The sequence below is a fragment of the Salvelinus alpinus genome, chromosome 9 (assembly GCF_045679555.1).
Source record: "Salvelinus alpinus chromosome 9, SLU_Salpinus.1, whole genome shotgun sequence".
Classification (NCBI taxonomy): Eukaryota; Metazoa; Chordata; class Actinopteri; order Salmoniformes; family Salmonidae; genus Salvelinus; species Salvelinus alpinus.
The window spans coordinates 22,617,876-22,639,510 of NC_092094.1; the positions used below are offsets into that span (position 1 = coordinate 22,617,876).

Here is a 21,635-nt window from a genome sequence, read left to right on the forward strand (position 1 = left end):
TCGCCCTCCATTTGGAAAATCTGACCAAAATTCTATCCTCCTGATTCCTGCTTACAAACAAAAACTAAAGCAGGAAGTACCAGTGACTCGCTGACTACAGAACTGGTCAGATGATGCGGATGCTATGCTACAGGACTGTGCTAGTACAGACTGGAATATGTTCCAGGATTCATCCAATGGCATTGAGGAGTATACCACCTCAATCACCGGCTTCATCAATAAGTGCTTCGACGACGTCATCCCCACAGTGAGCGTGCATACATATCCCAACCAGAAGCCATGGATTACAGGCAACATCCGCACCGAGCTAAAGGCTAGAGCTACCGCTTTCAAGGAGCGGGACACTAATCTGGATGCTTATAAGAAATCCCGCAATGCCCTCCGACGAACATCAAACAGGCAAAGCGTCAATACAGGACTAAGATTGAATCCTACTACACCGGCTCTGACGATCGTCGGATGTGGCAGGACTTGAAAACTATTACGGACTACAAAGGGAAACACAGACGCGAGCTGCCCAGTGATGTGAGCCTACCAGATGGGCTAAATGCCTTCTATGCTCGCTTCGAGGCAAGCAAAACTGAAACATGCATGAGAGCACCAACTGTTCCGGATGACTGCGTGATCACGCTCTCCGTAGGCGATGTGAGCAAGACCTTTAAACAGGTCAGCATTCATAAGGCCGTGGGGCCAGACGGATTACCAGGACATGTACTCAGAGCATGCATGGACCAACTGGCAAGTGTCTTCACTGACATTTTCAACCTCTCCCTGACCGAGTCTGTAATGCCTACATATTTCAAACAGACCACCATAGTCCCTGCACCCAAGAAAGTGAAGGTAACCTTCCTAAATGACTACCGCCCCGTAACACTCATGTCAGTAGCCATGAAGTGCTTTGAAAGGCTGGTCATGGCTCACATCAACACCATCATCCTGGAAACCCTAGACCCACTCCAACTCGCATAGCACCACAACAGTTTCACAGATGACACTATCTCAATCGCACTCCACACTGCCCTTTCACACCTGGACAAAAGGAACAGCTATGTGAGAATGCTGTTCATTGCCTACAGCTCAGCATTCAACACCATAGTGCCCACAAAGCTCATCACTAAGCTAAGGACCCTGGGACTAAACACCTCCCTCTGCAACTGGATCCTGGACTTCCTGACGGGCCGCCCCCCAGGTGGTAAGGGTAAGCAACAACATCTGCCACACTGATCCTCAACACGGGGGCCCCTCAGGGGTGCGTGCTTAGTCCCTGTTCACCCACGACTGCATGGCCAAGCACAACTCCAACACCATCATTAAGTTTGCTGACGACACAACGGTGGTAGGCCTGATCACCGACAACGATGAGACAGCCTACAGGGAGGAGGACAGAGACCTGGCAGTGTGGTGCCTGGACAACAACCTCTCCCTCAAGATGAGCAAGGCAAAGGAGATGATCATGGACTACAGGAAAAGGAGGCCCAAACACGCTGTAGTGGAGCGGGTCGAGAGTTTCAAGTTCCTTGGTGTCCACCTCACTAACAAACCATCATGGTCCAAACAAACCAAGAAACTTGTGAAGAGGGCACAGCAACACCTTTCCCCCCTCAGGAGACTGAAACGATTTGGCATGGGTCCCCAGATCCTCAAAAAGTTCAACAGCTGCACCGTCGAGAGCATCCTGACCGGTTGCATCTCCTTCTGGTATGGCAACTGCTCGGCATCCGACCATAAGGCGCTACAGAGGGTAGTGTGTACGGCCCAGTACATCACTTGGGCCAAGCTTCCTGTCATCCAGTACCTATATACTAGGCTGTGTCAGAGGAAGGTCCAAAAAATGTTCAAAGACTCCAGTCAACCAAGTCATGGACTGTTCTCTCTGCTACCGTACGGAAAGAGGTACCGGAGCACCAAGTCTAGGTCCAAAAGGCTCCTTAACAGCTTCTACCCCCAAGCCATAAGAAGGCTGAACAATTAGTCAAATGGGTACCCGGACTATTTGCATTGATACCCCCCTTTGTTTTTACACTGCTGCTACATGCTGTTTATTATCTATGCATAGTCACTTCAACCCTATCTACAAATTACCTCGACTAACCTGTACACCCGCACATTGACTCGGTACCAGTACCCCCTGTATATGCAGTACCGGTCAAAAGTTTTAGAACACCTACTCATTCAAGGATTTTTCTTTCATTTTTACTATTTTCTACATTGTAGAGTAATAGTGAAGACATCACAAATATGAAATAACCCATATGGAATCATGTAGTAACCAAAAAAGTGTTAAACAAATGAAAATATATTTTATATTTGAGATTCTTCAAATAGGCACGCTTTGCCTTGATGACAGCTTTGCACACTCTTGGCATTCTCTCAACCAGCTTCACTTGGAATGCTTTTCCAACAGTCTTAAAGGCGTTCCCACATATGCTGAGCACTTGTTGGTTGCTTTTCCTTCACTCTGCGGTCCTACTCATCCCAAACCATCTCAATTTGGTTGAGGTCAGGAGATTGTGTAGGCCAGGTCATCTGATTTAGCACTCCATCTCTCTCCTTCTTGGTAAAATATCCCTTACATGGTCTGAAGGTGTGCTGGGTCATTGTCCGGTTGAAAAACAAATGATAGTCCCACTAAGCCCAAATCAGATGGGATTGCTGTGGTAGCCATGCTGGTTAAGTGTGCCTTGAATTGTAAATAAATTACAGACAGTGTCATCAGCAAAGCACCCTCACACCATCACACCTCCTCCTCCATGCTTTACGGTGGGAAATACACATGCAGAGATCATCCATTCACCCACACCGCGTCTCACAATGACGCGGTTGGAATCAAAAATCTCCAATTTGGACTCCAGACCAAAGGACAAATTTCCACTTGTCTAATGTTTCTTGGCCCAAGGAAGTATATTCTTCTTATTGGTGTCCTTTAGTAGTGGTTTCTTTGCAGCAATTCGACCACGAAGGCCTGATTCACACAGTCTCCTTTGAACAGTTGATGTTGAGATGCTCTACAGAGTTCAAGTAGACACATTTATTTGGGCTGCAATTTCTGAGGCTGGTAATTCTAATGAACTTATCCCCCTTTTCCTGTGGCGGTCCTCATGAGAGCCAGTTTCATCATATCGCTTTATCATTATGGCACTTGAAGAAACTTTCAAAGTTCTTGAAATGTTCCGTATTGACTGACCTTCATGTCTTAAAGTAATGATGGACTGTCGTTTCTCTTCCCTTTTTTGAGCTGTTCTTGCCATAATATGGACTTGGTCTTTTATCAAATAGGGCTATCTTCTGTATACCCCCACTACCTTGTTACAACACAACTTATTGGCACAAATGCATTAAGGAAAGAAATTCCACAAATTAACTTTTAAGAAGGTACACCTGTTAATTGAAATGCATTCCAGGTGACTATTTCATGAAGCTGGTTGAGAGAATGCCAAGAGTGTGCAAAGTTGTCATCAAGGCAAAGCATGCCTATTTGAAGAATATTAAATATAAAATATATACTGACACTTTTTTGATTACTACATGATTTCATAGTTTTGATGTCTTCACCATTATTCTGCAATGTAAAAAATTGTAAAAATAAAGAAAAACCCCTGAGTGACTAGGTGTTCTAAAACTTTTGACTGGTAATGTAGCTTCATAATTGTTATATTTTTTTAAATTATAATTGTATTCTTTTTTACTTTAGTTTATTTAGTAAATATTTTCTTAACTCTAATTTCTTAAAACTGCATTGTTGGTTAAAGGCTTGTAAGTAAGCAATTCACAGTAACCTGTTGTATACGGCGCGTGTGACAAATACAATTTTATTTTAGGTCGCCCAAAATGTGACGTATTGCAGCTTTAATGTATTCTCTACAAATTAGGGACAACATACACTGAATCAGATCATATTATAAGTAAATTGAAAGCTTTATTTAGGGCACTAATAATAACACATGAACTACAGTAAATTAAATTAAATAGTCAACAACTGTTCAAATGCAAGGCAAATGCCTGATCTCCACCACTAAATTACAGTGCAGGTATAAATCCTGGTCATTGACATTTTTATCCTTAACGCTTGCATTCCACTATTGCCAAATTAAATAAATGAGAGGACAGCACTCAAACATTCGTTTAATTAATCAATGTTAAATGTCTGTTTTTCCTCAGCCAGCTCCTGAGTTTCCCAGGCCCATGTTGGTAGCAATCATCAACCTACTCTACTGCAATCTAAAATCTAAAATTTAACCTAGAGCAAACTTTTTAGTCTACAGTTGTGGCCAAAAGTTTTGAGAATGACACAAATATTAATTTCCACAAAGTTTGCTGCTTCAGTGTCTTTAGATATTTGTCAGATGTTACTATGGAATATTGAAGTATAATTACAAGCATTTCATAAGTGTCAAAGGCTTTTATTGACAATTACATGAAGTTGATGCAAAGAGTCAATATTTGCAGTGTTGACCCTTCTTTTTCAAGACCTCTGTAATCCGCCCTGGCATGCTGTCAATTAACTTCTGGGCCACATCCTGACTGATGGCAGCCCATTCTTGCATAATCAATGCTTGGAGTTTGTCAGAATTTGTGTGTTTTTGTTTGTCCACTTGCCTCTTGAGGATTGACCACAAGTTCAGGTCTGGGGAGTTTCCTGACCATGACCCAAAATATCGATGTTTTGTTCCCCGAGCCACTTAGTAATCACTTTTGCCTTATGGCAAGGTGCTCCATCATGCTGGAAAAGGCATTGTTCGTCACCAAACTGTTCCTGGATGGTTGGGAGAAGTTACTTTCGGAGGATGGGTTGGTACCATTCTTTATTCATGGCTGTGTTCTTAGGCAAAATTGTGAGTGAGCCCACTCCCATGGCCGAGAAGCAACCCCACACATGAATGGTCTCAGGATGCTTTACTGTTGGCATGACACAGGACTGATGGTAACGCTCTCCTTGTCTTCTCCGGACAAGCTTTTTTCCGGATGCCCCAAACAATCGGAAAGGGGATTCATCAGAGAAAATTACTTTACCCCAGTCCTCAGCAGTCCAATCCCTGTACCTTTTGCAGAATATCAGTCTGTCCCTGATGTTTTTCCTGGAGAGGCTTCTTTGCTGCCCTTCTTGACACCAGGCCATACTCCAAAAGTCTTCACCTCACTGTGCGTGCAGATGCACTCACACCTGCCTGCTGCCATTCCTGAGTGAGCTCTGTACTGGTGGTGCCGCGATCTCGCAGCTCAATCAACTTTAGGAGACGGTCCTGGCACTTGCTGGACTTTCTTGGGTGCCCTGAAGCCTTCTTCACAACAATTGAACCGCTCTCCTTGAAGTTCTTGATGATCCGATAAATGGTTGGCAGCAATATCCTTGCCTGTGAAGTCCTTTTTGTGCAAAGCAATGATGACGGCACGTGTTTCCTTGCAGGTAACCATGGTTGACAGAGGGAGAACAATGATTCCAAGCACCACCCTCCTTTTGAAGCTTCCAGTCTGTTATTCAAACTCAATCAGCATGACAGAGTGATCTCCAACACTCACACCTGTGTTAACAAGAGAATCACTGACATGATGTCAGCTGGTCCTTTTGTGGCAGGGCTGAAATGCAGTGGAAATGTTTTTGGGGGATTCAGTTCATTTGCAAGGCAAAGAGGGACTTTGCAATTCATTGCAATTCATCTGATCACTCTTCATAACATTCTGGAGTATATGCAAATTGCCATCATACAAACTGAGGCAGCAGACTTTGTGAAAATGTATATTTGTGTCATTCTCAAAACTTTTGGCCATGACTGTAGAGCTAATGAAAAAGTGTTTCCCCCATTAGAGCCCAAATTTTAAAGACAATCAAAAATACTAAAACCATTTACAAGACTCTTAGATGAGTTGTGTTATTTTCCTTCAATGAAACCTCTAGTCATTCCTTCATTATGGAGTCACAGTAGTATCCAAGGTTCAGCTCAGCACCAATATATCATGCTGGAATATCAAGAGGATTTCCATGCAAAACGCATTGTTCAGACTACATCAATAGCAGCCAGCTGTGAATGAGGTGGTTCAGTTATGGTTTCACATGAGCAGCATACTTTACTTCTGCCTGAACAGAACTGGAGGAGCAATGCTCCTGCCCCTAATGTATTTTACTTTTAATGTGTGTAAATGTGTTCATGTTCATCATGCTGCAAATAATGGCTTGTCAAACCTTTAATTTAAAGTGCACACAATGGGTAGGCTACTGTGTACACAGTTGTTCAATTTGGGCAACTACTAACAAAAATAAGGGTCTGTACGTGTTGACAAAAATAAGGGTCTGTACGAACATGGATGCTTTTAAATGGTATTGAATCTGCACTGCAGAGTAAAAATTACCTATACACTTTATGTTCTACATTTCCAAGCCTCCTACTTGAGCATTGAAAGACATCACTTGGTTTAAATTACTTTATTAACCTTAGAAATGGGTAAAACCTCAACCAGTACACAGTATACACTTCCTTCTCATGTGGTTAGGACGTTCCATAATAGAATCTTTGCTTTTGAGACATTCTTGCATTGCTTCAGCTCTCAACACGCTACAACGTAGCCTGGGTGCCAGTCACTTTCTACTCTCTTGTCAACTCCTTGTCACTCCAAACAATATGTTTGGCATGACAATTCCATAAGGAGTTGGCAAGAGAGCAGAAACAGACAGGCACCCAGGCTAGCTACAATACTCTGAAAATAACTATGCTATTTGGCAATTTTTAAGAATAGTTCTCAGTACAATGATAAAACAAAGTCTGTCTTCTGTTGGCAGGTGTACAACATTTTGGCTACAAGAAAGGCTTCAATAACATGCATTGATGACACTTAACAGGAATCATTTGCATTGAACTGTGTATTGTACTAAAATACATACAGTACGGTATCGGTGCCAATGCATGCAAAGAAACACCATTACTGGGAGTGTCTAGGATATGGCGCGATATGTTGAAAGTATAGAAATGATGCAGCTAATAGCCTGGTTTTCTGCATAAACCATATCAACTGTTTTGGGGCATACCACTTAACTTGGGCAAATCTGCACAGCATATACCGTTATTTTTCAACTGTCAGTAAGTTCGTTCAAAAGCCAAGCATATTCTTTAAAATTATATATTAGATTTTGCAATAGTCCTACAGTACATCTTACTGTAAAAAAAGTATGAGATATTGATATGGCTCACTTTAATACTTAATTCCACAGAAAGATGGCCAGTATACAAACAAGGATTACAAATGTCTCCAGTATCCAGCTGGTAGGCAAACTATGGTGGCGTATTGCTCTGAAATAAATCCTCTCCCAATAGGTGTGTTAAAATGGATTGGCACCTTACAAAAACAGTTCACATGACATCAGACATGGTCTTGAATTTCTTTAAAATATAGATTTTTTATAGCTCATCTAAAATACTAAAAGGAGTTCTGGTGCTTGCTCTGCGAGGGTTACAGGGGTTACGGTGGAGTCTGGAGTGTGTGCTAGTGGAGGACCCGGGTTGAAATCCGTTGAGCGTTTGCTTTAGCCTGCCTGGAGTGCTAGATGGGCAGACTTTTCTATTCCCATTGTATTCCAACAGGCAAGCTCAAACAAGCACAGCTGAAGTATTTGAAATGATTTCAAATAGTATTTGAATCCTGGTCTGCTAGTGGAGAATGTTTGGTTCACAACGGCACTAGGGAACAGGGTCACATGGCGACGGTCAGCGTCACATGTTGGAATCGTCATCTGTTATGCTGGGGTTGGGTGAGTTGGAGAGCTCTTTGAAAAATTCATCGTCTTTCAGCATGCTCTGGAAACACAGGGACACAATGCATGAAATAATAAATTAATACTGGAGAATAAATGTAAGAACCTATATTTATGTCACAAATGCCTTACATATTTATACCGTGCCTTCAGAAAGTATTCATACCCCTAGACTTATTCCACAATTTAAAATTGATTTAATAGATGCCTTTCGCTCACCCATTTATACACAATACTCAATAATTACATTTTTTTTTTTTTTTATGTTTGCAAATGTATTGAAAATGAAATATGCCTCGTCACAATTCTAGTTCCTTGGACTTCATGGTATAGTTTCTGCTTTGACAACGGTGGGACCTTTTATAGATAGGCGTTTCTTTCTAAATCATGTCCAAACAACTAAATTGGCTCCAACCAAGTTCAGGTGACGACTCAAGGATGATCAAAAGACAACGGATGCACCGGAGCTCTAATTTGGAATGTCATAGCATAGGGGTGTGAATGAGATATCTTGATTTCATTTTCAACACATTTGCTAAAATAAAAACATGTTTTCACTTTGGCATTATGGGGTAGTGTGTGTAGATGAAAAAACATTTTCCCCCCAATTTTTAATTCAGGCTGTAATGTTTTTTGTAATACATCAAGTGGTATGAATACTTCCTGAAGGCACCGTAGCGCTTATACCCTAAATATTGTTATCCACAAACCATATCAACATAGCACAGCACATCAACATAGCACAGTTAAAACAGAAAAAAAGAAAAGATTCCTTTTTACCGTCAAGTTTTGGATGCCCTCGGAGAACGCTCCGATCTGCCTCACAGTTCCCTCTGAGTCCTCCATCTGCAATAACAGATATGGTTTGACACTCAACACCATTACTAAGAAGACCTGTCTGTGCAGCTGCTCTGAGTGAATATAGAAACTAGGCAGTGCTGCCATCTCCTGTCACGGCAGTGAACTCTCAAAAAGGTCTGTATGTAATACAGGCAGACTGGAAACATCGAGTAGAGAACAATCTAAAAGGTGGAGGTTGAATCTTAGTATTGATGAGATGACTTACTAATTACTTGGAGAACTTATTAAGTGTGTACTGAGCACCATGCAACCTTTACAGAGAAATGCTTTGCCAAAATGCATGGTCTGACAATGACCATAGGAGTTGGCAAGACAGCACAAACAGACTTAGGACCAGACTAAAGTTTACCTGCTCTAGCCGGTCAATGTCGTCCTCGTAGAGCTGAAGCTCATAGCCTTTCTGGAAGCTACGTCCCTTTGGCATCTCCACGTCCATGGGGCAGACATACTCCTCACTGTCATCCTGCCTCTTCTTCCTCAGGCTGCCGAAGCTCCCGAACGACATCTTCCTCGGCTGGTGGGAACAGATTATTTCTCAAATGATTATAAATTGAGACCACAGCTCATAACCAAAACCTGTGTCAAACACATGAAAACAATCTTACCACACCCAAACACACGTCTTCCCCTTCTCCATCACTCCTTACCCCTACCCAAAACCATGGTTGCATCCAAAATGCGCCCTATTCCCTATATTGTGCATTACTTTGACCCCTACCTTGACCTTGGCGGTGGCGGTGAGCAGGGTGTAGTCGGGATTCTCCAGACAATCCTGTTTGAGCCCCTGGGCCTCAGAGCCTACTAGCAGGTTGAAGTGGGTGGCCAGGTGCCTCCGCAGCAGGGTCTTGTTGGGGGGAATGTTCAGCAGCAGGGCCATAGTCTCCACGTTGAACCGTGGCTCCAGCACCTGGGGGAAGAGGGATCATTGTAAGATGTGAGCTAGGTTGAGACGCATTCTATTCTAAGATAAAACCCCATTGTCATTTCTATGTAGTCTCCAACTGGTTTTAGCCATTTAGTAATTTTTCAAAAACAACAAAAAACATTGGTCTTATTTAACCAAGACGACTGTGGGCCACATTAAACCTGATCACATGCTCTCTGATAATTCTCTCTCACCATGAGTCCCCCGTGAACGCCGCTGCCCCTCAGGTTGGGGGCGTACTCCGCCAGGTCCACTGATCTCAGCCACTCCATCACTCTGTGATTGGTCCACTGGGAGATCTCTGCCGGCGTGATGTTGTTCTGACCAATCAAAAGACAGAGAGAGAAAATAATGTGTTTATCAACCAACCAAATGATTGTGCGCCAATATTTGTTAAATATTTGTTTAGCTTGAAGAAGTGGAGAAGGAGTACACAACAAAAAGTGGATGGTACAGTAGCATTGACTAGTGTTCATGTATTCCTGGAACCAGGGTTGTCTTCATTAGGGCACACACCGGAAAACTATATAAAACATTTGCAACAGAAAGCAAAAATGTGCCCGTTTTCTTCTATTTGGGGCATAATGAAAACAACCAGTGGACCTACCTCGTCGGAGGGCCGTCGGCGCAGGCAGTTGGGCTCGTAGTTGTTGAGGCGCAGCACCTGAATGGCTCTCTTGATGCTGAGGTGGTGGAGCACACTGCCCACCTTCAGAGACAGCAGGTCATCCTGACAGAGGACACAGGAGCAAGAATGTTAAAAAGAGTGTCAGGTCAGATGGAAATAGTTAGCAGGAGGACTCCTACATTGAGTTAGTGAGGATTTTACCATTGCGAAAGAAAAAACTATTTCCCAGCAGGTAAGGTCTGACAATCTAATGAGATTATTTTTTGATTGTACTAATAGTAGTGGTATATGGCTAGTGTTTGTTTTTGCCGTCTTGTTTCAAGCCATTGTGTAGTCATTGCATCCACAGAGGGTGAGACAAGGCCTTCTCCAGTGTTACTAATCACACTCTGTAGTCCATGCTGTACAGTCTGTTCAGCTTAATGTGAACTGGCAGTGTGATCATTAGGCCTAGAGCCATACAGTATCTCAATCTGTGGCTCTGAATCTGATCAGGCCTATCCATGCATGGCCTGAAGACAGGAGTGTCAGTGTGTGCGTGTCTGTCCATCTCTTCGACACTCACTACTGTCATGTAGTGTAGCATGCGGCCGTCCACCCTCCCCTCATCAAACTGAGTCTTATACTGAGGCAGGCCAATGTCATCCAGCCACCCTATGGGAGGAGATGAGAGAGAGGGGGGGGGGGGGGGTCTGTCAACCTGCCAGTCAATTTCCACATTAGAAATCAAATAATCAAAACGTACATCTCGAGAGCACTTGAATCAAATTCAGAATTTGTTAATCGGATTACAATTAATTTGAAACGCCCACCATAGAATTGACAACATGAGATGTTAAGCATAGTAAAACCCCAGTATAAACCATGACTCCCATACTGGCAGTTCATCTACTCACTGGTCACCCAGTTGTAGTCCAGTTTGCCCTTGTTGTCATCCTCCTCAGAGCCCAGGGCCTGCAGGGCCAGCTGGAGCTTCTTCCTGTGCAGCGGGTGTTTAATGCCCAGCTCCTAAACACACACACACACAGATAACAACCACCCAGAGCCACACCCCAGGACAGAGGATTTGTTCCATCCACTTTCTCCGGTCATAGAGTACAGTATTTTTGGCCACAGAGTATAAAGAGAGGCAGTGCCTAGGTTAACAATAAAGTGCTGAATGAATAATATTTTCATTTATGTGTAAAGTCACCCTTAGTGACCCATCCCTTACAGGATTATTTGAACCCATCCCTTACAGGATTATTTGAACCCATCCCCATCCCAGGTCCTTAACGTACAGTAGTTACCCGGGTAGCGTCAACCACAAACCTAATGGGGCGAATTGCCTCATAGGGGATCAATACAAATGACATCTGGCTGTACTGCGGAGTCCAAGTGTTTTTATTCATACAGGTTAGTCTCATTGAAATACAATCTCTCCTTCTCAGTGCTCACCCTCTCTAGGTCCTGCTGTGAGCCCTGCAGCAGAGTCTGTCCAGAAGAGATCCACACGTGGGCCATGTTCAGGTAGAGCCCCAGCCCCTGCTCCTGCAGCCAGTCACACACCTGCTCCTTGGACCAGCGGGCAAACGGGGTGTCCAGGTCACTATGAGCGAAAGAATGAGGACATGCTGTCTTAACGTGGGTCACCCGCTCATAAAGGAACACAGTATTGCCTTCTAACAATGACTTGACCATGGTAGGGCGCAAAACCGGACTAGTTTAGATTCAACTTCCTTTTCATCACATTGCCTGGTCCCAGATCTGGCTAGGCTCTCTATGCCTGTAGGAGTTGGCAAGAGATCACCAACAAATCTGGGACCAGGCTACATGATTGGATAAGAGTAGTGTAAGAGAAAGTCATTTCTAGCATTGTTTTTCCTCTGTGTATTTCAGCACACAGAAAGCTAAAGGAAAGCCAAGTGACGCACATGATGTTTCTCAGTGCTCAACGGGAGTGCACTGAGCACAAAAACTGGTTTCTCATTAATTAAAGGTGAAATCACAGTGCACACTAACTTCTTGGGTAATCGCTGTAGGTCACGGGACCAGCCCAGTCTGGGACCTGCTGTGGCTCGGACTCCGCCTCTCTTGAACTCGACCGCCTCTGATAGGTTGTCATCCAGGTTGAACGTGGTGGACTGACTTCTCCTCAGCCTTTAAATACATCATTTCAATTCAAGTCTGGTCATGGTTGAAAGTTAAGCACTTATGACTCCAAACTAATGTACCATGGTTGAAAGTTAAGCACTTATGACTCCAAACTAATGTACCATGGTTGAAAGTTAAGCACTTATGACTCCAAACTAATGTACCATGGTTGAAAGTTAAGCACTTATGACTCCAAACTAATGTACCATGGTTGAAAGTTAAGCACTTATGACTCCAAACTAATGTACCATGGTTGAAAGTTAAGCACTTATGACTCCAAACTAATGTACCATGGTTGAAAGTTAAGCACTTATGACTCCAAACTAATGTACCATGGTTGAAAGTTAAGCACTTATGACTCCAAACTAATGTACCATGGTTGCGGTGGGGTTACCATAGCTGAAAGCATTTTTTATTTTATTATAAAAGAATACACAAAACATGTTTCTCTTCCTTATATTGCAAGCTTAGTTTTTTGATTAGTCAAGACTTAAGAGTTTTAAATCAGATCAATATTAACCAGGGTTGTATTCATTAGGGCACACCGTAGCAAAATATTTTGCAACAGAAAACAAAAAAAATAAGCATTTTGTATTGAACAAGTTCAAGTACTCCCTCCCCGTTTCAGTCAGTTTCCTTCTGTTTTGGTGCCTAATGAAAATGACCCAGGTACCCAAAACTCAATATTGATGTCTTACAGGACAGTGTCATTAAGAGTTCTGTACCAAACAAATGTAACACTTACTTTCCAAAGAGCCCCTTGATTCCCTTGGACTTCTTCTTGCACTCGGGGGATGTAGTGGAGGTCACACTGGTCAGTGTGTTGGTGCTGTCGCTGTTGGCTGACCTCTGGGGTAGACCGGCCAGGTCCAGATGGTCAGTGCCCTCCTCTCGCTCAGTCTCAGCTGTAGAAACAGGACATCAGCAATGACAACAGGGCATCAGCACCGCCATGTCACCATGGTGACAGCCATGGGGTGCATCCAAAACGGCATCCTTTTGGCTCTGGTCAAAAGTAGTGCAATATAAATCAGGTGTAGGATCTTAAATTGATCTTCCTGTTGTTGTAGGAAATGTTCTGCACAGCAGGAAATGCAAACTTGTAGGTTTAAGAAGGATTCTAAATGTGTAATTTTCACTTTAAAATGTTAGACTTGATTTGCCCCAAATAAAAATGTATCGACCCCTACAAAAATATCCATTCATTATAATCCACACAATTCACATTTACTGTTGCTGCAGGATTACTTTCTTGCTGTGAAAAACCGGTCAAAGATTCCTCACCTGTAGGGAATAGGATGCCATTTCAGATGCAGCCATGCACAGATATCTGCATCTCAGGGCCAGAGGCTGTGGCCCAGAAACACCCTGGCCAGCCACACAACTCCCAGACAGAGAAATCATAGGGATGGTATAACACTAATACCCAGACAATGCTACTCACTGTTTATTATCTATGCATAGTCACTTCACCCCCACCTACATGTACAAATTACCTTAACTAACCTGTACCCCTGCACACTGACTCGGTACCGGTACCCCCTGTATATCGCCTCGTTATTGTTATTTTATTGTGTTACTTTAGTTTATTTGGGAAATATTTTCTTAACTATTTCTTGAACTGCACTGTTGGTTAAGGGCTTGTAAGTAAGCATTTCACGGTAAGGTCTACACTTGTTGTATTCAGCACGTGACAAATAAAGTTTGATTTGAATCTGTTCTGTTAATGTCTCCATGCAATGGAGTGGAGACTCCTGAAGCACTAAAGAGTTATTTTATTTTAGTTGCAGTCAAAGACTAGTTGTGCACTGGTGTATAGACAAAACATGCATAGAATTCAAATGTCAATATTATACTTTTAGAGATATTGGAGGCATCCTAAATCTTGAACAGAGTGTTTATTTATTGAACCTTTATTTAACTAGGCAAGTCAGTTAAGAACAAATTCTTATTTCACAATGACGGCCACTCCCTGGTCAAACCCTCCCCTAACCCGGACGACGCTGGGTCAATTGTGCATCACAACCGATCAGGGCCGGTTGTGATACAGCCCAGAATCGAACCAGGGTCTGTACTGACGGCTCTAGCACGGAGATGCAGTGCCTTAGACTGCTGCGCCACTCGGGAGCTAAAGAGTGTAATTCATGCACACACACATTCCTAAATGAGACTCACTAGGCCTCTGGTTACAGCATGCATGACCGCTTCACTGAACACAACTTGTACATGGGAGAGTGAGGTGGTCTAAGTTAGGAAACCACAACATAATCAGGATCTAACTATGTTATGTGGGTTTAAGAAAAAGGTTATTTGAATATTTGGAGTTGAATTTAGCTTTCAGGAATAGTGAACAGCATATCAACTGATAAGAGCCAAAACATCAGGAAGAACATAACATTCAAGTAAAGAAATGTACTTCATGAAGACTATCAGGGAACATCACTGCAGATGACATCTGGTTATAAAACCGGGATATGGTTTGTTGCGAGGGGCGTCTGAACAGAAATAGAAATGAGCATATACATGCAGTTTGCCGACACACAGAACAAAACATACAAAAAAGGCTCCGATCTTTGATGTTATCCAGCCATGTTGCAAAGCTGTTTGCCTCGGAACAATTGCTGGTAACATGGGTGTGGTTGCATGTGAGGATGTCTACTGTAGAATTATATACCAAAATAGCAGCAACGATAATGCCTTGCCATGGGCTAATGGTTGCCGGAGAGTAAGTAACCTCTTTTCAAATGTCTAATGTTTAGAGTGGAAATTCAAACCTTCTATGTGAGAACTCCCAAGTTATATCTACATGAGCATGCTTCATTAAGTCTTGAAATAACCAGGTCACCACCAAGACCTAGCATAAGACTTGGGTTAATCATTAAATATATATATATATAAATTCCTACCCTTACATCTCTATCAACACGAGCCTGCTTATGAAATATGTAGAAGTCACCTTCAACTCATATTCCATATAGAGCGGTCACCCAAGAAAGAAAGAAATTGTCCATTTTTTAACTAAGTCTGGGGAGAATCATGATTTATGAAATTGAATTACAAAAGACAGTTCAGCTCACATAACATTTGTGAGTTAGGTGAAAGTAGAAATTCAACAGTTGGTTGAGAGGGTTTGGGAAGGAAGGGGACGGAGGGAATGTTATGAGGTCAAGGGTCATATCCAGTAGTGGTAATTCCCCCAGGGAGGCCATACTGCTGCCCTGCCTTGCCCTGAGGACATGATGGCTCCATTATACAGTACCTAGCATAGGTGCACTCGCACTCCGGCTGCGATCTTCACAATGTGTTACACAAAGCAGACATGACACGAGAGGAACAAGACAAAGGTCAAAGGTTACCGAAGGGAAAAAACAACAGGAGAGAGTCACAGTATAATGGTAGGAGGAGGAGACAGATAAGATACATATAAAACAACTACAAAGCACACACAGTAGGTAAAATTTTCATAATTAGACAGGGAGAAGTTTCTGGGACTAGTCATTATGGTGTTCGTATGTATTTTAACTATGGGTGTGGTTTTGGGGAACATAATAAAAAAAATAAAAAAAACATTAAAAGCTGCATAGAAAAACCAAGCTCTTTGTTAAGAACCGCTCAGACTTCAGAATAAACCAAAAGGCTGTGCAGCGCTGTAATGGTAACATTCCCCAGCACGTCACATTAGACACCGTTTCCACCATTTCTCTCACTTGCCTGTCTACCCCTCTAAGTTCCTTACTGTCTGAATTAAGTGGCAGAAACACCTAAAATATATATACACTATATATACAAAAGTATGTGGACATCCCTTCAAATTAGTGGATTTGGCTATTTCAGCCACACCCATTGCTGACAGGTGTATTAAATCGAGCACACAGCCATAAAATCTCCAGAGACAACCATTGGCAGTAGAATGGCCTTACTGAGGAGCTCAATGACTTTCAAATGTGGCACCGTCATAAGATGTCACCTTTCCAACAAGTCAGTTCGTCAAATGTCTGCCCTGCTAGAGCTGCCCCGGTCAACTGGAAGTGCTGTTATTGTGAAGTGAAAAGTGGTAGGCCACACAAGCTCACAGAACAAGACCCGTGAAACGCGTAAAGAACATCTGTCCTTGGTTGCAACAATCACTACCGAGTTCCAAACTGCCTCTAGAAGCAATGTCAGCACAATAACTGTTCGTCGGGAGCTTCATGAAATGGGTTTCCATGGCCGAACAGCCGCACACAAGCCTAAGATCACCAGGCGCAATGGTGTAAAGCTCGCCGCCATTGGACTCCGGAGCAGCGGATACATTTTCTCTGGAGTGATGATTCACGCTTCACCATCTGGCAGTCCGACGGACGAATCTGGACTTTGAGGATGCCAGGAGAACGCTACCGGCACTTATGGATAGTGCCAACTGTAAAGTTTGGTGGAGGAGGAATAATGGTCTGGGGCTGTTTTTAATGGTTTTGGCTCCTTCGTTCCAGTGAAGGGAAATCTTAATGCTATAGCATACAATGACATTCTAGACGATTCTGTGCTACCAACTTTGTTGCAACAGTTTGGGGAAGGCCTTTTCCTGTTTCAGCATGACAATGCCCACGTGCACAAAGAGGTCCATACAGAAATTGTTTGTCGAGATCGGTGTGGAAGAACATGACTGGCCTGCACAGAGCCCTGACCTCAACTCCATCGAACGCCGACTGAATTGGAACAAAGACTGAGCCAGGCCTACTCGCCCAACATCAATGCGCAACTTCACTAATGCTCTTGTGGCTAAATGGAAGCAAGTCCCCACAGCAATGTTCCAACATCTAGTGGAAAGCCTTCCTAGAAGAGTGGAGGTTGTTATAGCAGCAAAGGGGGGACCAACTCCATATTAATGCCCATGATTTTGGAATGAGATGTTTGATGAGCAGATGTCCACATACCTTTGGCAATGAAGTGTATTTTTTTTTGAATAAAAAAAAGACTACCATCTCACAAATCTAATCATACCCAACATGAATTGGTCAAAATGCACAAGATACCACATCATACAAGTCAAAAGAGCCCAAAAGAAGCAGAGTTAGCAGGCAGAAACCAGTGAGTAGCAGTGTTTTACAGTATCTGGGCCTAATTCATAAAGCATCCCAGAGTATGAGTGCTAAACTAGGATCAGTTTGGCCTTTTAGATCTTATTAATGAATAAGATTATACGGACGGGGAGGATCTGATCCTAGATCAGCACTCGTAGTCTGATACGCTTTGTGAATATGGGATCTGTTACCACAAAGCTTCCACCTGAGACCCAGAGCCCATCCACCCACACCAGGCCCATCCATCCACCCTCTCTTACCCAGGTTAGGGGTGCTGGCTGTCCTCTTGCCTCCCTTGATCTTGAAGAAGCCCCGGCCGAAGGAGGAGCGAGCCTTCTTGTTACCGAAGCGGTCATCCTCCGTGGTCACGGGGTGAGACGAAGAGGGAGACTTGGGCGGGCGCTCGCTGATCTTACTGATCTCCTCCACAGCCTTATTCTGAACAGTAGCAGAAAAGAGCTGACATCAAATGTACATGTTGGTCATTTAGCAGACGCTCTTATCCAGAGCAACTTACAATCAGTGCATTCAACTAAGGAAGGTAAAAACAAACACATGACAATCATTGAAAGTCAAATTATTCTTCAAAATACCCACCATCTGCTAAATCAGTGCACACAACGCCAGAACCATGTCACATCACACACACGCAGTAACAGATTGTTTTATATATGGGAAATTGGATTTGAAAATACCAGACAGTGCAGAGTTGGCTTAGTGTAAAGTCATACATTTCAATTGAATGTGATAAAAGGCAGTCAAATGCATGCAACGAAACCAAGGTGATACACACACGGATGGGAATAAACATTTTTATTTTGCTGTTCGAGAGTACTCAGATTTTATTTCAAGTACTCAAATGAATAAATATTTATTTATTTATTTTATTTGTTACATGCAATGGAATTTCTCTCTTGCGCATTTATCAATATTATTTTTTATTTAACTAGGCAAGTCAGTTAAGAACAAATTCCTATTTTCAATGACGGCCTTTTTACCTTGTCAGCTCGGGGATTTGATCCTACAACCTTTCGGTAACTAGTCCAAAGCTCTAACCACTAGGTTACTTGCCGCCCCAACAGATCGGAACAACGCCTAATTTATCGTAACCATTACAGATAACACATCCTAATTGCCCCATATAGTGTATATTCAGTCAATAAAAAAAGCAAGTGCCATTTAAGATTAATTTATTGAAACCGTAATATCAACTGGTTATATAACATTGTGGAACACAATCTTCCAAAAGGAAGTAACCTCTGTAGTGGAGATGAGCAGAGATGGGTGGGATGGGCTGAGGGAAACTGAGGGTTGGGATGTGGAATTGGAGACAAGTTGGAGAGGAGTTGCTGGGCGGGGGATAGAATGATGGTCAAAGATTAAAAGTATAAAAAATAAAACATAATAAAAAAGTTTGAATGATACTGAAAGGCAGTGTTTTTACAGCCAATGCCGGATTGCCTGAGGCTGATGCCGTGCAGGTGTTTGTACACATGCATATATACACACACACACACACACACACACACACACACACACACACACACACACACACACACACACACACACACACACACACACACACACACACACACACACACACACACACACACACACACACACACACACACACACACACACACACTCATTCAAATACACACATACACATGTAAATAGTGCCAGACATGCACTCAAACATATACAGTTGGCCTTGCTGTTATGATTTTAGTTGTCCTTTGTTTATTTGCATTGTTTACTGTTTTGTCTTTTTCTCTCTTTAGTTCATTTTCTTGGTTGTTGGTGCATTGGGGATGGGGAATGGAATTACTTGTATTTTTTCTTGGGGGGGGCGATGACTGTGGGAGGGATCTCGGATGGTTGAGGGGTAGCTCTTGGGGAACTGTGGGGGGGAATCTTGGAGGATTCAGGTCCCCGTTTTTGGCCTTGTGGGAGATCTGTCGATGTGCCCTTGAGCAGGGTGTTGAACCTGGATGCTTCTGTGTGTCACTCTGAATGGGAGTCTGTTGGATGACTGGTATGATGTAGTTGTTGAGCGTCTTCACTGCAAGTATATTGTATGTTTTGGATATTCAATAAAATAAAATGAAATAAATGAAGTCGTGGTGATAGCTTGTAGAAGCTTATCGCTGTACAATGGCAAAACCTTGTTTTGTTAATTTAGCAGACAAGACGCTCTTATATCCAGTCAAGACACCCATTTTATGTTTGGGGAGTATGCATATGCTTAATGATTCTAATGAAAATACGCTCTGTCTTGATCAAACTAATGTTATTGCATATTTTCAGTGTGGATCCTGTCCATGTTTAGGTGGGTAATAACCTAGGCCAGGGGTATTTAACACTTATCCTACAAGGTCGAGAGCCTGCTGGTTTTCTGTTCTACCCGATAATTAATTGCAAGCACCTGGTGTCCCAGGTCTAAATCAGTCCCTGATTAGAGGGGAACAATAAAACAATGCAGTGAAACTGGCTTTGAGGTCCAGAAATGAGTTTGAGGGGCCTAGGCTAACCAATTCTAAATAGCACTAGCAGTTTGCAAAGTAGCTTAAGCAGAAAATAGACAGGACAAATTTATTCCATAACTGCAGCTCGTTTTGGAACACATATTTCCTACTTCAATCAACCAGTCCATTTTGAATGTGTGATAAAAGTCATTTGGCAAGGAATGTAGCGTGTGTATCCCATCATTTAGATATACGTTTTTATAGGCATTTACACAGTCTCCAAAACATTAGCAACACCTGCTCTTTCCCTGACAGACTGACCAGGTGAAAGCTATGATCCCTTATTGAGGTCACATGTTAAATCCACTTCAATCAGTGTAGATGAAGGGGAGGCGACAGGTTAAAGAAGGATTTTTAAGCCTTGAGACATGGATTGTGTACGTGTGCCATTCAGAGGGTGAATGGGCAAGACAAGATTGAAGTGCCTTTGAATGGGGTATGGCAGTTGGTGCCAGGTGCACCGGTTTGATTGTGTCAAGAACTGCAACACTGCTGGGTTTTTCATGCTCAACATTTCCCCATGTGTATCAAGAAGGACATCCAGCCAACTTGACACAACTGTGGGAAGCATTGGAGTCAAAATGTGGATGTGGAATGCTTTGAACCCCTTTATAGAGTCTATGCCCCGACGAATTGAGGCTGTTCTGAGGGCAAAAAGGGGGGGGGGGGGGCACTCAATATTATGTTTGTCTACTCAGTGTGTTTCTATAGGCCTAAAAGGAGCTTGTATGCACAGTCAGCAAGTGTGTATGGAGGGAGAGGTCGGAACCGATGGGAAAGGGAATTTAGGTAAAAGAACGGTGTGATGCTTGGCTTGGTTTCTTTTTTGTTGTGCCCCGCAAATGCACATGTACAAAATGGAACACGAGGGTCAAAGAAAATTTCACTTGCCACAAATCACATTCCACCAAATAGTTTTTACAGTATTTGAAAAAAATGTGAGCTCTCGTTAAAGATCCAGCTTTGTCATCCGTTCCAGTACACATGTCCATCCCTACACACACACTCATAAACATTAGCCTTACTGAGGATGCTAACCTTCAGGAGGCTTTCTAACAAGACGGAAGAGACAAAGAGGAAGAGAATATAAAGAATGATAAAGAGAGGATGAGCAAAAAAGTGTCTGACTGAAATTTGGAAAGAAGACCACAGAGAAAAGACTCTCCTCTGTTGGCTTTTCATCCATCACCAATGTAATCTGGCACAGATGATGAGATGGAGTGTTAGTGGTGAAATTCACTGAGGACTTTAGAATTCATCAGAAATCTCTTTACCTTTTCGCTGTTGCTGACATACAAGTTGTCCAGACTCCCTGAATTGGGGCTATCCAGGGTCCTGAAATGACAAAGATCATCACAGTGAACATTAACAACATCTGGCCAACATATGTACTGAACCGCTGACCTTTGGGAGGAAGGAATTCTGACAGAAGCTTGAAGCGTAAATCGACAGGATATGACATGCAGCTTCACACCATAGACATACTCACTGTGGAGTATCACATGAAAGGGGGGCCTCCTGTGACTCTTCCTGGCCCCCTGCCTCGCTGCAGGGGATAAACAGACAAGTGTTGGGATGCTAACCCGATGCTAACATGGACAAGATGCGAGCAGTCTGCTGCACGCTATACTGTATACTGGCTGTGGTCAAACCTGGGTGTGGAGGCTATAAATACTTGTCCAAGGAAGCCATTTTACTCATTCACGCTGATTTATACACCCTTGTGAGACACATTGGACCTTGTGGTGTCGACATGTCATCG

General features: G+C 42.9%; 1 protein-coding gene across 8 annotated transcripts in view; it reads right to left on the reverse strand.

Moving 5' to 3' along the window:
• Positions 1 to 6,403: 6,403 nt before the first annotated feature.
• The window catches only part of LOC139584505 (liprin-beta-1-like), a 59,175-nt gene continuing 43,943 nt past the window's right edge, over positions 6,404 to 21,635 (reverse strand). For 4 of the 8 annotated variants that reach the window (XM_071416455.1, XM_071416458.1, XM_071416462.1 and 1 more), the window contains 15 exons: positions 21,363 to 21,419; positions 21,148 to 21,208; positions 17,609 to 17,807; positions 15,548 to 15,580; positions 13,034 to 13,193; positions 12,157 to 12,294; positions 11,593 to 11,743; positions 11,052 to 11,163; positions 10,721 to 10,809; positions 10,135 to 10,257; positions 9,722 to 9,847; positions 9,321 to 9,509; positions 8,952 to 9,116; positions 8,522 to 8,587; positions 6,404 to 7,784 (listed from right to left, as the gene is read on the reverse strand). In XM_071416455.1, coding sequence (XP_071272556.1) covers positions 7,701 to 7,784; positions 8,522 to 8,587; positions 8,952 to 9,116; positions 9,321 to 9,509; positions 9,722 to 9,847; positions 10,135 to 10,257; positions 10,721 to 10,809; positions 11,052 to 11,163; positions 11,593 to 11,743; positions 12,157 to 12,294; positions 13,034 to 13,193; positions 15,548 to 15,580; positions 17,609 to 17,807; positions 21,148 to 21,208; positions 21,363 to 21,419 — 1,753 coding nt within the window. In that variant the 3' untranslated portion in view covers positions 6,404 to 7,700. The remainder of the gene's footprint in view (positions 7,785 to 8,521; positions 8,588 to 8,951; positions 9,117 to 9,320; positions 9,510 to 9,721; positions 9,848 to 10,134; positions 10,258 to 10,720; positions 10,810 to 11,051; positions 11,164 to 11,592; positions 11,744 to 12,156; positions 12,295 to 13,033; positions 13,194 to 15,547; positions 15,581 to 17,608; positions 17,808 to 21,147; positions 21,209 to 21,362; positions 21,420 to 21,635) is intronic. The other 4 variants (XM_071416456.1, XM_071416459.1, XM_071416460.1 and 1 more) reach the window with 4 other exon arrangements.